The following is a 17,890-nucleotide window of genomic DNA, read 5'->3' on the forward strand; positions in this document are numbered from 1 at the left end:
TTCATTAAAACTTTTACCTATAATAATGATATTTGTCAAGTGGTCTATTACTAAATGAATTCAGGTTAGATGCATGGCCATATTTTCATTTTAGTGTTCGTCATAATAGCCACAGGCTGTTTATGATCCAGACTTTGTGTTCAGCTTCTAATAATGATATTTTGTGTAAGTGGGATTTTGAGAAAGGAGATATTGTCAACCAGTAATTTATTTTAAATAAATGTTGTTATAATAGAGTTAATGGATTTTTAAAAAAAAAAAAAAAAAGAGAAACAGTAAGCCACAGTACAAACAGTGCCTACAGGCTTTGCGTTAGATAAATCAAATGTTTTAGAGGAGAACTTCAATAGCATGTGTATATTTAAAATGATACGAAGTTCAACCATCTAACAGTTACACTTTATGCATTTAATATCTCCATTACAGGCTATTATATTGTAAGAATGATTAATAAACTATAAATCAGCCCAGAAATAAATGGTGGTCCATTGCAGGACACTTTTTCACACATGCACACCACTTGGAATGAAACACAGATTTCTGGATCCCTGATCAACAGGGGAGCTTTAAACAGGTTTACAAGTTAAGCAAATGTTTAGCTTCTGTTATTGACTTGCACATTAATTTCAATGAGTCAATATCAATTTATGCCAAATGTACAGCATAGCGTTGACTTCCTACTTAAACAAGACAAAGCTTCTTTGCTCACTCACTGAACAAGTAAATCCCAGTACCACCCCTCCAGCTTCCCTGTGCCCTTCAACGTCCAGCATTCAGCACACACCATAGCAGGAATGCCCATCACCATTGAATCCCTGGTAGCACTGGCAAAAATATGACCCAATGATATTGCCACATCGAGCATTGGTATCACATCCATGTTTCCCAGAGGCACATTCATTCTCATCTGCAGATGAAATGAAATAACAATTAGAGATAAGAGTTGGATTAAGGGGAAAAAAAATCCTACAAGCAGACAGCATAACAGTGATTGCTGCATTTACTTGCATTTACTTGCAAATATTGCATACTCTGGATTTGACAACATATTTGGAAGATTATTCATTTCTTTCCTTTTTTCTCCTGATGGTTGGCTAAAGATAATGCATGATTCTGGCAGTAATTCCAAGTCTGGTTGAAAAGTGATGTCAGCAGAGGGTGCAAAGCTGCCTCATGCTAGGGACTTCTTGGGTGAGCTGGGGTGAAGGTTCAAAGTGATGGGAAGAAAAGGTGCAAGAGCCATAAAGTAGAGCAAAGAATGATGGTTTGTATACATTACTATGGTGAGCAAGCACATGTCAGACCAGAACCAACACCTGCATAAGTATTTTATACAGTGCCTTTCAACAGCACTTGCTTCTATTTTTCTGTTAACTGTTAACTAACAGAAATACGGTTCACAATTTTGCCCACACCAGCTTAATCGATGAGCTGCCAATGTTAAAAACATATCAGATCCTTGGCCAGGGATAATTCCATGGTCATTTAGTTCTCTTCCAATTGACCAATAAAGCAAAGCATCACCAAAGATGCAAACTGAGATGTCTTTCAAGCTCACCTTCACAATGTGTTCCATTGCCTCGATACCCTAACTGGCACACACATCGATAGCTGCCTAATGCATTTTCACAAACTCCAATGCCATCACAAAGACCTGGAGTTTCTGCACACTCGTCCACATCTGAAGATGAAAAACAAGAAGCAAATTTAGTGCTTTTACTGGAATAAGTCTACAGACATTGTATAAGGTGTTTAAATAACGGATTATCATTTAGTCTCGTTGTGTCGCCACTTTAATTGTGACCATGTAGCTGTAGAAGAACGTAACTCCTTTATACTGTTTCTTGGTTTACTTAGCAATTATCCAGTTAATAAAGCAAAGCATTAGATACATATTCAAATTCCCATAATGCAGTTCAAGGTCCTCAGGCATCAGTCATATGCTAGATACTCATCCAGGAGAGGGTCCCAGGCCCCTCAGCACACCCCCCACACTCACACAGTGAGTTACTGGACAGTTTGGCAGAGGAAATGAGCTTAGCAGGGCAGGAAAGTAGGTAAAGAAAGAATGACCATTACAAGATAGAGAGTATAAACATACACCTACACCAGAAGAACATGAGATCCCCACTGCAAAAAAGGACATCTTTCTGAATTTAGGGAGGAAACAGAAGGCAGAAGTCAAGTCAAGTTGGGGAGCATGCACTGGTACAGTGTGTTGCCACACCGACTACACAACAAAACAACTTGGGATCCTGGTTGGCAACCCCCCAGGCAGACCGGTCCCACCCTCCGGAAGTGACCCTCTATCTGCCGCAGCCAGGTGTTACGTGGGCGACCTCTTGGTCTGGTCCAGCCACTCAGGTCCCCAACAATGAGGATCTTACGAGCTGGATCACCCTCGGGGAAACACAACACATGGCCGTGGTGCCATAACTGACGCTCCCTCAAAATGCAGGTAATGTGCCTCATTTGGCACATTTGTGAGCAACACAAAGTCAAACCAATGGTACCAAAGGATTTTCCAGAGAGTCACAGTACTAAAGAAGTCCAGTCTTTGTCTCAGGTCACTGGATAGAGTCCATGTCACATAACCATATAGCAAGACAGGAAGCACCAGGACTCTAAAGACTTGGACCTTCGTCCTTTTGTATAGATATCAGGAGCGTCACACACCCTTTTCCTGTGACCTCATGACACCCCTTGCTCTCCCAATCCATCTACTGACTTCATAGGAAGAGTCACCAGAGACAAGAATGTCACTGCCAAGGTAAGTAAACCTCTCAACAAGGTTGACACTCTCTCCGCAAACAGACACACTGCTGATGGCCGTGCCCAAGAGTTCATTAAAGGCCTGGATCTTGTTTTTTTATCCAAGACACTAGCAAGCCCAGACACTCAGACTCCTCGCTCAGTCTCTCGAGCAGCCCGATCAGAGCCTCCATTGACTCTGTGAATTTAGGGAGGAAACAGAAGGCAGAGAAACAACAAAAATATGCAAACTCCAGTAACCTGACCAACAACCTGATATAGTTTAGAAGATAGGTCAAAGATGAATTTTTCACTATTGTCCGGTCCTTTTACCATGCACACCTTTTCCTTTTCCATTACAGGTTTACAGGGAGTTGAAACCTACCCCGGAAGTTTCCAGGTACAAGACTCAACCCATATCATGGACAGGAAAGCAGAAAAAACATTCACACACACATTCACAGCTATTCATAATAGAAAACAAACACAGGATACCCTGGGACAAACCACACAAACACAAAAGATGAAGTCCACCGTCCTGGAGCTGAGCTGTCGTGCAGTGCTGATCATAAAGCTAGGAGGGTCATACCTAGTGATGAGTGAAACATTTTGCACAAAACTGAATTCACTGCAAAATTCTGTGTTTCATTTCACAAGAAAATTAGCAAACTAAGTTGCATTTTGCATTTCTTGTGAAATTCATGGCACTGACACAAGAAGAAAGATACTGTATTTAGTTTTCCTGCATTAATTCTGCGCGCATCTGCCTGTCATTTATCATTTAAATAAAGACCTTTAGTGAAAAGAAAGATCACCAGACTAATTTTCTGTGACATGTAGGCATTTTTTGACCTGCTAAACATGTTCCCCATGAACCCTAATTTGCCAGTTATGATGACAATATTGGCAATTGCAATCTTAAAGACGCATCTGAGATAGAAAAGAAATTTGATGCTCCATAGTGCTTGGAGAGTGCGTATCCTCAGCCTCTTCTGGATGAATCAAGAAACAATAAAGAGAAGTTGATAGAAAACAGTGAGGTGGGGGGCAGCTTCCCAGGTAGTGAGTTTTTCATGTGGAGAAAACAAAGTAATGTGTACGGTGAGGCTTTTTGGTGTGTCTTTGTGTGGAAAATATGGAACATTTCACATAAAAATGAAAAATATGCACTACACCTCTGAGGTTAGGTGAAGGAGAGGTAGAAACAGATCTAATCTGACGGATGAGCAACATATTACATACATTACACAACTGTGAAAAGAAAGACAGGAAAAAACAGAGTTGTGAATGCAGCTTTAGGGAGCAATATTCCTTGTTAATACCGTTCCAACCTCCTACAGCGAAGGTTGTAGGGATGAGAATGGCGCTCGTACACATGCGCCTCACGGCCTCCCTGCTGGCCTCTGCCTAGAGTTGATTCTACAATAAAGTAAAATAAAAATAAAAAGAGGAATAACCTTGGAGGTCAATCATCACCCCAAAAGCAGATAGTAGACGTCAAGTAGTATTTTGTGTACCAAGTTTCAGGTCAATAGTTCAAACGGTTTGCGAGCTGCAGGTGACTTAAAATCCTGGACAGACAAATAGACAGCCACGGTAGCATATTATATTATACTACGCTGCGCGTTGGATGAGCACAGTTGAAGGACTCCCTGTTTAAACGCACCTGGCAGTCGTGAACTGGGTCCTTCATCGCACCGCATTTGATTTTTGCATGGGAAACAAAATTTTAAAACAAAACCCATGATTCACGAAGTGTGGGACGCAGACTAATCAGAATCGTATACATTGTGTAAATGGTTGTAAGGAAGAGGAGTGGAGACGCGTCGTTGCGGTAATGTCTGTGAGTGGTGAGTGTCAGTTTGTTGCGAGCGAGAACGGTGAGAGCGTCCACTCTGAGTTTCTTGGGAGACCGTACGTTTCTGTATATTACGGTTGTTTTCCAATCGTAAGGACCTGTCGTCGGGTGTCTCATTGACACGCTTTTGCCTCATTCTTTCGCGGTCACGCTGTAATGTGTCCTCTCTCTCTGTAGAGGTTTCAGTTGCCTTTCGTTGTGCGGCAGAGACGCGTCGTTGAGCTAATCTGTGTGAATGCTGAGTGTCCGTTTCTTGCCAGCGACTGGCACGCCTTTGCCTGTTTGCTTCGTGATCACGCTGTAATGTGTCCTCTCTCGCAGGAGCAGGTTCAGTTGCCTTTCGTTTCGGCATTGTTCGATAAGGTCTCCTCTGTACAAGTGCACATGGGTAGCTGAAGACGGAAAGGCACACCTCATAACCTGCATACACCACGTTTTTGGCTCTAACGCCAGAAGCGCGGTGGACGCTGTAAGGGTAGGTTGTGGTTTCTGTTTCTTTCGTGATTTTTTTATTTCATTTACTTTGTGTTAATAATTTATAATCGATTTCATTTATTATTTAATAGGCAGAGGGGAGAAGACGTTAATGTGACGCTCTGTCTATTTTCTTTACTTTTGTTTTGAAAAGGTATGCTATATATATTTTTTTTTTCTTTAATTTTCACTTGTTGAGAATATATAATTAGGATTTTTTTATATACGGTCTATGTGTATTGTAAATAGTTCTCTTTGGAAAATTGGATTAATTTTTTTTTTGTAAATAGTTTTTATATGTAATGTGTTTGTATAAATAAAAACGCGAGAAGCGCGGTGGACGCTGTAGGGGCAGAGGGGAGAAGACGTTAATGTGACGCTCTGTCTATTTCTTTACTTTTCTTTTGAAAAGATTTTCGGGAACAGGAAAAATAAAAGCAAAGGGGAAAGAACGGAGGGGGGTAAGCAGGAATTCTGAGAGGGGAAGGACTGGGGCTTTTCTACGGGGCGGCTATACAGCCAAAAGGAACCCGGACACGGACACCGCGCTGGGCTTTTATTATATTATATTATATTATCCATCCATCCATTTTCCAACCCGCTGAATCCGAACACAGGGTCACGGGGGTCTGCTGGAGCCAATCCCAGCCAACACAGGGCACAAGGCAGGGAACCAATCCTGGGCAGGGTGCCAACCCACCGCAGTATATTATATTATATTATATTATATTATATTATATTATATTATATTATATAGTGTGGACCCAGCAAGATTTTATCCTCATAACAATCTTTTCAATATCACAACACCTGCACCTGATTTTCACCCAACAGTGTCAAAAAGTATGGCCAGAGAAAGCAATTGAAAATGCAAATGAACTCGCTAGAAATATTAGGAAAAGCAAATGGAGAGCAAAAAGAACAGAACCGATACCACCTTACAAGTGTTTGATCAATACAATCAGCATCTGGCTTGTTAGAGAGCAGTGGTGTTGCATTGTGCAGGATAAAGTTCTGTTTGCTGTAATCCTATGCAGGCTCAAGGATGTTTGTGGTGAATCAAAAATAATGTTGGCTGTATTTGTAATATATTCACACATTGGATATTCCATGAAAGTTCAGTGAACCCCTGCTACATCTGTCCTAGCATTGACCTTGCTTGACAGTCAAGTTATTCACTTATTTGTGTGTGTGTGTTCAACCTATGATGGACTTGCTCCCATTGCTTCCGGGGATATTCTACATCTGCCACGTGACCCTGATCTGGCTAAGTGAGTTTGGAAGATGGATGGATGTAATTTTGACAGCTACTAGTGAGTCCTGTTTGCAGTGTATTTTTATTTTATTAATTAACTTCATAATATTAATGCAGTTCAGATTCAGAAATTTTATTGTATAGTTTCTGATAATAAGGCTATCAACTAACAGTGTACGAGTCTTTTTTATGGTCTTGTATACACTCAACTGTTACAAAGTAATTCAGATATAGAAACTATTAAAAGAATCTTGTGATTTACAATCTAGTGCCTTATATGCTAAATTAAACTGGCCTGAAAGCTACAGCCACTCATCTTAAAGAAAATATATTTACTTACATGGTGATCTTAAATTTTCCCAGTGTGAGTGTGACTATGGGATTATACATGTATAGACCTAGTGATGGACTGGTTGGTCCCTGTTACTGGTAGGCTTTGGCCCCTATGACCCTTGATTGGATGGAGTGGATCTGAGAATGTTATTTTGCCCAAACCCGTTTCAAGATTGTGAGGGGCCAGAGCCTATCCCAGCAGGATTGAGTACAAGGTAGGAAAGCAACCCTGGGTAAGGCACCAGTACAGTGCAAAGCATCTTATATAAATGTTTCAAAAATCAAAGAGAGTAAAGTGTTAATCTTAGAAGTCTTCTGAGGTCACCACTACAAATGGAATAAAAATAGGATGACATCTACAAGAGGGAATCTACTACAAAGAACAGCATTTAAACATGACTTCTGCCTTCACTTCATAACTAATTGCTGGTGCGTGTGCACACCTCACTCTTACACTGATAGCTAACAGCTGGAGCGATGCAAAATTGCATAACATTTACTAAAATGTTTTGTCTTCTTGCCAAAAAGCTGGGCTGCATCCAAGTTCCAGTTCATTACGGTAAGGTACAGTATACAGTATGTCATGCAGCTGCGGCGTCTTCTTATGCATTACTTCTCTGTTTCTAACTGGTGCTCTGTATTTATAGAAAACCATCAAAAAGTCCTATTTAAAACTAGTCAACCCACGCCGCATAATTATTTATTGATGTGTGAACACTTCCTGAAAGACACAGTTATCCAAATGGGGTGGGTTTGAGGATACGACTGTGAGTGAATGAAAAGATAGAACTCTGGAGAGACCAACATACAATTGTCCGTGACTGAAAACTGGCTCTGTCTTGCGTCTTGCCTGCCATGGTCAGCCGCCTTAATGAATCATATATATATAGATAGAAGATTATACCATAGAATGCACAGTGTAATAGTAAACTAAATGTAAAAACATTGAATAACACTGAGAAAACCTTGAACAACAGAGAAAACTTCCCGCTGTAGCGCTACAAACCACTCGGTAAAAACACTTTTTTAATGAGTTTTAAGCACAGGGAGAAAAATGAACATTTGAAAAATCTGTAATTTAATAAACCACCAAGAAAAGTAACATTGCAACAATGCATGCTATGAACCGATCGCTGTGCATTCTTTAACTGCCTTCTCTGCCGTATGCGTCCAGCCCCCTGTCTCTCGTGCGCCTGTGTGTGTTGCTCGCTCGCTCGCTGCATAGGGAATGCACAGGGAGAGACTGAACACGTGCGGAAATCAACGTGGCTCAGAGGTGCATTTGCACTGTAGCAGAAATGAAAGCGACTGGGGCGGTGTTCGGTGTGTTGTTGCGTCCGGGCACATGAGCAGGCAGTGTGAATGCCTCGAGAGCGAGGGTGGACGGGGGCCGAGGAATAAGGAGAGTTTGTGAGTTAGCAGCTGCGATAGTTTTACACTCCAGTACATTGCGGTGAATGCTGGTGACAGTCAGGTGGGCAGGCGTTGTCGTCCCATGGTCTTAGAGTTGGTGGGCGTGGCTCTGTGAGTTGTCATCGTATCCCATGGTCTTAGAGTTGGTGGGCGGGGCTCTGTGAGTTGGCGGGTGTTGCTATGTTATGCGTATCCCATGGTTGTCTTGCGTGCCCTGGTCGGCTGCCACTGAGGCAGTGTTTGGTGAGTTGTTGCATCCGGGCACATGAGCAGGCAGTGTGAATGCCTAGAGAGCGAGGGTGGATGCAGGCCGGGGAATAAGGGCAGTTTGTGAGTTAGCAGTTGCGATAGTTTTACACTCCAGTACATTGCGGAGAATGCTGGTAACAGTCAGGCGGGCGGGCGGGCAGGCGTTCTCGTCCCATGGTCTTAGAGTTGGTGGGCGTGGCTCTGTGAGTTGTCGTCGTATCCCATGGTCTTAGAGTTGGTGGGCGAGGCTATGTCGTGCGTATCCCATGGTTCTCTTGCGTGCCCTGGTCAGCTGCTTAGTGAATTATATATATAGATATTGATCTATAGTTATCATTCATCAAAATACATAGTGTAAGAGACTCTGACCATGCCACAGCAAGCCAGGTTCGTCATATAACTTTTTGCCCTATCCTGAATCAAAGTGGAAAGAGTATGAAAGCTTTTTGAATGCTACCCGAAAGATGGTCTTTGACCTGCCAGTATGAGTTTACTGACCAAAAACACACAATGCCTTACAGTACCTGGTGATTTAATTGATTTTGGAAAACCCAAGGCTTACTAAATCGATTTAGGAGGACCTAAGTCTTCTTTTCTCTGTAGAGAAAAGTTGTGGATTTCAGTCTTAAAATCGCACCACAACAGGGGATGATGTTTATGGAATAATGACTTTAGGACAATGGGTGAATGCATGGATAGATGGCTGTTTATTATATTCAAAGAGTAGTTATATTTCTTAGAATTCGTCTTAAGGTTAATGAACAGCCAGTCCTAGTAATATATACCGCATGTCTTCTTGCATTTATATATATATACTCACATACTCACACACACAATATTTGTATACAGTATATATATATATATATGTAGTGAAGGTCTGTGATACAGTTTGCATATTTGTAGTTGGAGATCCACAAAGGGAGAGAATGAATCACGTATCATAAAGTGGTTTTTATTCCTGAGCTTTCAGTTCCTGCCAGGAGCCGTCATCAGAGGATAATGATTAGACTTACAAGAATCAAAGGCAATATATAGCAAAATAAAGTGGGGGGGGGGATTTGGGATGGACAGGTGAGTGTGTGTGTGTGTGTGGGGGGGGGGGTAATGGCGGGGTTAGGAAGGTGTTGGTCATAAAGTTTTATTTATTACTAGCCAACCCGCGGAATAGCATACGCCGCATAATCACGCCGCTTTTTTAATGATTTTTAAGCACAGGGAAAAAAAATGAATATTTGAAAAATCCTTAATTTAATAAACCACCAAGAAAAGTAACATTGCAACAATGCATGCTATGAACCAACATACAATCATCGTTCAGTACGCAGTGCCTGTTCATGTGCCTGCCCCCAACGCTTTTGTCTCTGCTACAGTCCACATGCACCTCTGAGCGACATTGTCTTTTCATTCCGGTTGCTTTTCTATATATAATCCACCAAGTCACCCGACCATGGTAGTAGCGGGGGTGGTTGTACAAAGGGCAGGGACGTAATCAGTGCGAGCGTATGACCCACACTTACTGGGAATTCCTCATTCGTGGGGAACAATTGCAAGCCCCGGTCTCCATCACAATGGGGTTCAACGGCTTACACACGCCTGTTGGCGCCGGGTAGACACACGTTGATCCATTCAGTGTAGCGCGCGTGCAGTACCGGACATCCAAGGGCATCACAGACCTGTTAATGCTCAATCTCACGTGGCTGAAAACCACTTGTCCCTCTAAGAAGTTGGATGCTGACCGGTTGGCGATCCTGTAACTATTTAGCAGTAGGAAGTCTCATTCGTTTTCGGAATTAAGCAGACAAATCGCTCCACCAACTAAGAACGGCCATGCACCACCACCCAGAGAATTGAGAAAGAGCTATCAATCTGTCGATCCTCTCCGTGTCCGGGCCGGGTGAGGCTTCCCGTATTGCGTCAAATTAAGCAAAATTTGTGTGTGGTGAGTTGTTGCGTCCAGGCACATGAGCAGGCACTGTGAATGCCTTGAGAGCGTGGGTGGACGCGTGCCAGGGAATAATGAGTATCTATATATCTTCTTAGATATAGAAAGCGTCTGATGTGGTGTTTGGTGAATTGTTGCAGTTTGTGAGTTAGCAGTTGTGATGGTTTTACACTCTAGTACATTGCGGTGAACGCTGGTAACAGTCAGGCGGGCGGGCTGGCAGGTGTTCTCGTCCCATGCTCTTAGAGTTGGTGGGCGTATCTCTGTATCGGTTCGAGTTGTTGGGCGGTGCTCTGTCGTTTGTATCCCATGGTCAGACGACTTGGTGGATTATATAGAGAAATGCAGCCGAAACCGAAAAGAAAAATGAAAAGTCAACGTGGCTCAGTGGTGCATGTGTACTGTATCAGAGACAAAAGCGAGTTGGTGAGTTGTTGCATCCGGGCACATGAGCAGGCACTGTGAATGCCTTGATAGCGTGGGTGGACGCATGCTTGAGTTGGTGTGCGTGAGTTGGTGGGCTGGGCTTTGTGAGTTGTCTGACATGGCTATTTTTTGCATATCCCATGGTTGTCTTCCGGCAGTGTGAATACTTCGAGAGACAGGGTGTCCTTGTTTGGTGAGTTGTTGCAGTTTGTGAGTTAAAAGCTGCGATGGTTTTACACGCTGGTAACAGTCAGACGGGCGGGTGGGCGGGCAGGCGGGAAGGCGTTCTCGTCCTATGGTCTTAGAGTTGGTGGGCCTGGCTCTGTGTTGTCAGCGGGCATGGCTCTGTGAGTTGTTGGTGTATCCCATCGTCTTAGCGTTGGTGGACGGGTCTCTGTGAGTTGGCGGGCGTGGCTATATCGTGCGTATCCCATGGTTGTCTTGTCTGTTCTGTCAGCTTAGTTTTTAAGTTTGCATATGCTGGGCTCATGTCTAAATGTTTGTTAATGTCGTTTTCGTTTGATAGCCAAGGTTCAGCCAGCTCTCTGGCACTTTTAGTACTGGCCTTAAATCTTACTTGTACATTGTCCCAGTTAAATGTATGTCCGGTTGAATTTGTGTGCATATGCCAGAGAACCCAGCAAACAGTCGACTCCAATTTGACACCCCATCCCACCTGGCACACACATCCTTATCATCACGGAGTGTCAGAAGGAGCAGCACGAATCCTGTCCAAATCAGGCATCAGAATAGCACACAAATCTACAAACAATCTGCACACTGTCTTTTTAATGCCAAAAACAAGAAATTGACAGCAGAGACACAAAACGCAGTTTATAGTATTCCATGCAGTTCTTGCCCAGTGGTATACATAGGACAAACGTCAAAAAGAATCGCAACACGTATACAGGAGCATCAAAACACCGTCAGAAGGAAGGACTCACGATCACTGATTTATACACACACAAATGTAGTTTGTTAAGGATTGTTGTCCTGCTGAAAGGTCCACCCACATCTCATACTCATTGTTGTGGTCGATGGCACCAGATTCTCCTTAAGAATTTCCTTATACATGGGTTAATTTATCTTCCCTTTTTATATTTAGAATCCGCCAGTACTATGAGAAGGAAAACAGCGTCATACCATGATGCCTCCACTTCTGAACTTAACTGTAGGTATGGTATTTTTAGGTTCATATGCAGAACCATTTTACCTCCAAACATGGTGCATCATTTTGTTGCAGAAAAGTTTAACTTTTGTCTTGTTTGACCACTGTACATTCTCCCAAAAGTCTACAGGCTTCTCCAAATGTTGTGTAGCAAAGTTCAAACAAGCTTTCTATGTGCCTTCAAATACTTTGCTAATTGCATTCTGAGGTAGGTAATCCTTTCGCAAAGAATGGAAGTGCTGATCTACCAACCCAGCTGATTCTTATTAGCACAAGCAGAAGAACTAACTAGTGGAATTAGCTGGTTTAGTGCTCTTTCTTGCTGTGTTCAATACTTTATTCCTGTGTCATTCCACTTTATTACACATAACTTTTTTTATGGATTGGAATACAGTAATCCCTCCTCCATCGCGGGGGTTGCGTTCTAGAGCCACCCGCGAAATAAGAAAATATGCGAAGTAGAAACCATATGTTTATATGGTTATTTTTATATTGTCATGCTTGGGTCACAGATTTGCGCAGAAACACAGGAGGTTGTAGAGAGACAGGAACGTTATTCAAACACTGCAAACAAACATTTGTCTCTTTTTCAAAAGTTTAAACTGTGCTCCATGACAAGACAGAGATGACAGTTCCGTCTCACAATTAAAAGAATGCAAACATATTTTCCTCTTCAAAGGAGTGCTTGTCAGGAGCAGAGTCTGTCAGAAAGACAGAGGAAAGCAAACAAATCAATATGTCTGTTTGCTTTTAAGTATGCGAAGTACCGCGGCACAAAGCTGTTGAAGGCGGCAGCTCACACCCCCTCCGTCAGGAGCAGGAAGAGAGAGAGAGAGAGAGAGAGAGACAGAGTTTGTTTTTCAATCAAAAATCAATACGTGCCCTTCGAGCTTTTAAGTATGCGAAGCACCGTGCATGTCGTTTCAGGAAGCAGCTGCACAAAAGATAGCAACGTGAAGATAATCTTTCAGCATTTTTAGACAAGCGTCCGTATCGTCTAGGTGTGCGAACAGCCCCTCTGCTCAATCCCTCTACGTCAGGATCAGAGAAAGTCAGTGCAAGAGAGACAGAAAAGTAAATTGGGTAGCTTCTCAGCCATCTGCCAATAGCGTCCCTTGTATGAAATCAACTGGGCAAACCAACTGAGGAAGCATGTACCAGAAATTAAAAGACCCATTGTCCGCAGAAATCCGCGAACCAGCAAAAAATCCGCGATATATATTTAAATATGCTTACATATAAAATCCGCGATGGAGTGAAGCTGCGAAAGGCGAAGCGCGATATAGCGAGGGATTACTGTATTGCGATTTCTTTGGCTATTCCAAGCTTTTTATTGAGTTAATAAAAATAGTTGGTCTGATTTTGATGTGCATTGGAAATATGTTTAGGGAGAAAAATGGTAACATATCAAATACCAATTTCTAATACTGTGCTTTTTATATACAGTATGTATTGTATTTTTGTCTGAGTCCTTTATTGATATTGTATTGTATTACTGACATCGTTCCGAGGAGCTATATAAATAAGAATTTCATTGTACTATGTACATACTGTAGAGCAGTAATTTTGAACTTGCAGCCCACTATTGTGTAAGTGACTAATAGAAATTAATGGATGGGTGGTACTATGATATTTCTATACTTAAAACTTTACAGCAGTACAGCTTTGACTTAGCAGATGAGGAAAATGAATAGACAGGTAAATGTCTAGATTACTAATGCCTAATACTTTGATACTACTTTAGTAATATTGCTTCATTATTTTCACAAGAACTCTGAAGGCTTTTGGTTCAGTCTTGATTTCTAAGAAGGAAGTTTCCTAACAGAACAAAGCCATGTTCACCTATAAATAAGGCCTACAACAGACATAGAGATAGAAAGACAACATGAAGAATGGAAGTAAGAAGCCAACAGTTTTTTTCTTACCCAGTGACTTGACATTAAAGAGCAGATAGGCAGAGAAGGCTTCAAATTTGATACTCACATGACGTAATACACAGCATTTTTAAAAAACAGTGTACCTTGGCATATTATGTACTCCAAGCAGGCATCATCTACAAGCATCATTGGTCAGGCCCATGCAAAAAAAGAAAAGTTCAGAAACGAGCAGTAATGTACAGTAGACGTGCAAAGCGTTTTGTGACACATATCAAAGCACTTTACATAAACAATACACAACTTCCCTCAAGGAAAGGGAGTATAAATGAGCAAGAATTGACACAGAGAAGCAGTCAAAGGAGAGATGTAAATATCAAAGACATTCCTTAACTATTATAGGGTGCTGCATGGCAAAGCACAGGTGAATGTGGCACAGAAAGTCAAAGTACAGCACAGAAAGACTGATTTATTTTTAAGCAAAAACCAGCTAAAATCTTTAAACAGAGTTGTGTGTTTAGCTTTGGGGTTTTAGGCCTAAACATCCTTGAAGACATCTTATTCATGTTTTAAATGTTTAATGGCACAGTCTTGTTCATAAACATTTATATCTATATCCACAATGTATCACATGTGCTTATGGGTCAGACATGATTTATTGCTTATTTTTTTCATGTTTTTATGTAATTTCTGTTAGTTTTGCTTTTTATTTCTTATTTATGTGTATGTCTTTAAATGTTCTGCCATTCCTTGTTTTTTGTGGGTAGAACCCTAGCCTGGTACATCACTCAGACATCACTGTTTCTGGATCTTCCCTCTGCATTTATATTGAGGGTAAGCAGAGAGTCCCAGCAGTGGGTCAGGCATAGTTGTTTGGTGGGAACTATGGGTATGATTTTCTTTGGATTTTTCTGTATTTTGCTTTGGCCCTCCCACCCCATAACCTATCATCTATGACGGAGGAGCGAAAGGTTTAGATTCGTCAAAAATTTCGACCTCTGGTTTTCAACAGATCTTGACGTTTTAGGGTCCCCTAATATCGAAAACAATAATTATAATTAATAATTCATAACTTCATACTGAAGAGCTCTGTACAAAGACATTTTAAAGCCAAATCATTAAAAAAATGTACTAATCCACATTCACAACATACCTGGGAAACAGATTCAACAGGAAAGGCTTTGTTGTGGAATTCAAATTAAACCTCTGTCATATGAGTGATTAAAACCGTGTGAATGAAATAGTTTAAGTTCTATGAAAAAAAAATCCCTTGCCTGTCACAATCATCCCTTTAAATTGGGGGGGGGAATCTCATATTTCAAAAGGGAAACAAATGTTATTGCTAATACTGTGCACTTTTTTGATTTTATGCACTTTGAGGTGTGCTTGCGTCAGATGTGAGCAAAATATTTACTTTTTTTATACTTTTGAAATAAAACAAATATTGTTACTACCTCAGATTATGTTCAGTTATAGCCTTTTTGTTGTTTTTTTATACATTTTTGATGTGCCTGTGTTAGATGTGACCAAATGTAAAAGGGAAACAATGAATAAACGTTACTTGTTTTAAAATACATTCATTTGTGTTGTTTTAAAATGTGTCATTACCTGCTGTTTACCAGCTGCTGAAAATGTCTGGCCCAACTAAATTCCTTGGTTTGAAAAAATGGCCCAACTGAAATTGTAATTGAATAGCTGTAGTTTAGAGCTAAAATGGCTGGACGGAAAAATACCAAACTCGAAACTTAAGCCTGTTATGAGATGACGATGTGCTGATTAGTTTTTGACCCAAATCGTGCATAGAAAGAGGCACTCGAGAGGAACCCTCAAATACTGTAATTCTGCAATTCATTATGAATTCTGGGCGGCACGGTGGCGCAGTGGTAGCGCTGCTGCCTCGCAGTTAGGAGACCCGGGTTCGCTTCCCGGGTCCACCCTGCATGGAGTTTGCATGTTCTCCCCGTGTCTGCGTGGGTTTCCTCCGGGCGCTCCGGTTTCCTCCCACAGTCCAAAGACATGCAGGTTAGGTGGATTGGCGATTCTAAATTGGCCCTAGTGTGTGCTTGGTGTGTGGGTGTGTTTGTGTGTCCTGCGGTGGGTTGGCACCCTGCCCAGGATTGGTTCCCTGCCTTGTGCCCTGTGTTGGCTGGTATTGGCTCCAGCAGAACCCCGTGACCCTGTGTTCGGATTCAGCGGGTTGGAAAATGGATGGATGGATTATGAATTCTTCTCGTCAGTTGCTATCGTAACAACCTATTTTGTAATCAGAAAGATCAGCTTCAGAGCGGTAAATAATTATTGAAATGTTATAGAATAGTTCGGGCAATTTGGTTCCTAGGGAGCAAAGCCTATCGGCATTCACGTTCAACTTTTTTTATTTTTTATTTTATTTTGTTAATGGTCTTCTACTTGGAATGTACTTTAGTACTTGTTCACCTTGCACTGCCTTTTAGGCAAATCCTTTTTGATGTTTTTGTTTATTTTTGACTTAATTAGTAAATTCTCAGTTTATGAAGATACTTTGTTTTGGGCATGTTCAACAAGTCAGAGGTTTACGGTTTCCCTCTCCTTTGTGAAGCATTTTATACAGTATATTTTTTGAACTTTTAAATCTCACTTCCAATTTTAGTCTGTAGGTAGTAGCTGGCGGCCTGAGGTAAGGCCATTTCTGGTCAGGTCTATGAAAGTTTCAGGATGCTTGTGTATGCCTCCAATGCCTTTTACCATGTCTGTGACGTTAAATCACAACAGTTTACAACCCTGAATGAGACTCAACTTGGAAAAAAAAAGGAAGCAACTACCCAGACAGCAAGAAAGAGTAGAGAAGGAAACAAGTGCAGGAAACAAAAACAAAATAATCCTCACCCAAACATGCTAGCCTTTCAGCTCTGAATCCAGTGTGGCAGTTGCAGGCATAGCTGCCGACCGTATTGACGCAGATGTTCCCCAATTCTCGGCGACAACGGTCTTCAAAGGAGCACTCATCAACATCTGGAAGAGAGTTAGTATTCAGTAAAATCAAATTTCTCATTCATCTATCTGTCAGTTCTTTGTGGGAAATCTACTGCTTATGATGCTTTGGTAACGAATTCTGAATGGTGAATGAAGAAAGATTTCCAGGATTATTGTGAGTGACTGAAAAAACAGGAAATAAATAAAATGAACTAGAAGGAGAGTCAGTGCCAGGTGAAAGGTCAAAATCAGGAAATCAAAAATATATTGAGCAAACAAAGCATGAGGCAAACCAAAACTCAAAGTCAAAATCAAGGCCAAAAATGCATCAATGAAACAGACTTAGCACTAGGCCTTTTTGAAAAGGGAAACCAACTTCTGCTAAAGATTAAAGTTTTATCCAGCTGAAGGATACTTTCTATTTGTGACATCGGCATATTTATACCAGAATATCAGGTGATGTCACTTGAAGTGCATAAATAATAAGCAAAATAAAATAGAATACACAGAAATAATGTTTATCATAACAAATGGGATACAGATTTATCACAGGGCTCACCATGCAGGGTCTCAAACCTGGCTTGAGTGTACTTAAATTTGTTATTTTTTAAATACTATTGTGTGTATTATGTCATTGGTTATATCTTTGGCCATTTTCTGTGTTATGTCTTGAATATTGTTTTGCTTATTCATTATTAATTATATAATATGTTTATTGTTGTATTAGAGTATTTAGTTATGTGTCCTTCCCCATTATTTACAATTTCAGGGAACAGGGCCACCATGAAGTTTCAGCTGGAGAACCACCCTGTATCTAAATATTCCTGGCAGAGGGTCTGGTTCTCCAGTTCGACACTGAGATTTATATTGTGAATATCACCTGTAAGTAAGAACAACATGGATACACATGTTAGAGCACTACTGACCCACCAACCCCGCTACTACCGCCTGATGTCCAACTCCTACTTAATATCCATTCAAGGCTGTGAGAGACACCTTTTTTCTTTTTTAGTCGCTTCCCAAGCTAACTGACTTCCTTGTACAGTCTTGTCTCCCATTTCAGTGTTATGACTCTGAAGTACATTGTTCTTTCCCTCTCTCTCTCTTTTCTTGTACTCGCACATGCTACTTCTGCATTGCTCAGCTCAACTTTCGCTACTGCTGTGTTGTAGTGATGGGTCGTTCTTGAACGATT

The 17,890-nt window shown here is 41.3% G+C and overlaps 2 protein-coding genes across 2 annotated transcripts in view; both read right to left on the bottom strand.

Moving 5' to 3' along the window:
- LOC114653992 (alanine aminotransferase 2-like) overlaps window positions 1-17,890 on the bottom strand; it is a 493,749-nt gene that overhangs the window by 105,932 nt on the left and 369,927 nt on the right. The gene's annotated exons all lie outside the window — the stretch shown is intronic.
- LOC114653783 (latent-transforming growth factor beta-binding protein 4-like) overlaps window positions 1-17,890 on the bottom strand; it is an 86,555-nt gene that overhangs the window by 32,312 nt on the left and 36,353 nt on the right. The window contains exons 7-9 of the mRNA XM_028804292.2: window positions 16,609-16,734; window positions 1,559-1,681; window positions 785-907 (exon numbers count right to left, since the gene is read on the bottom strand). Of these exons, the coding sequence (XP_028660125.2) occupies window positions 785-907; window positions 1,559-1,681; window positions 16,609-16,734 (372 nt within the window). The remainder of the gene's footprint in view (window positions 1-784; window positions 908-1,558; window positions 1,682-16,608; window positions 16,735-17,890) is intronic.

Source organism: Erpetoichthys calabaricus, chromosome 6 (genome assembly GCF_900747795.2).
Source record: "Erpetoichthys calabaricus chromosome 6, fErpCal1.3, whole genome shotgun sequence".
Lineage (NCBI taxonomy): Eukaryota > Metazoa > Chordata > Cladistia > Polypteriformes > Polypteridae > Erpetoichthys > Erpetoichthys calabaricus.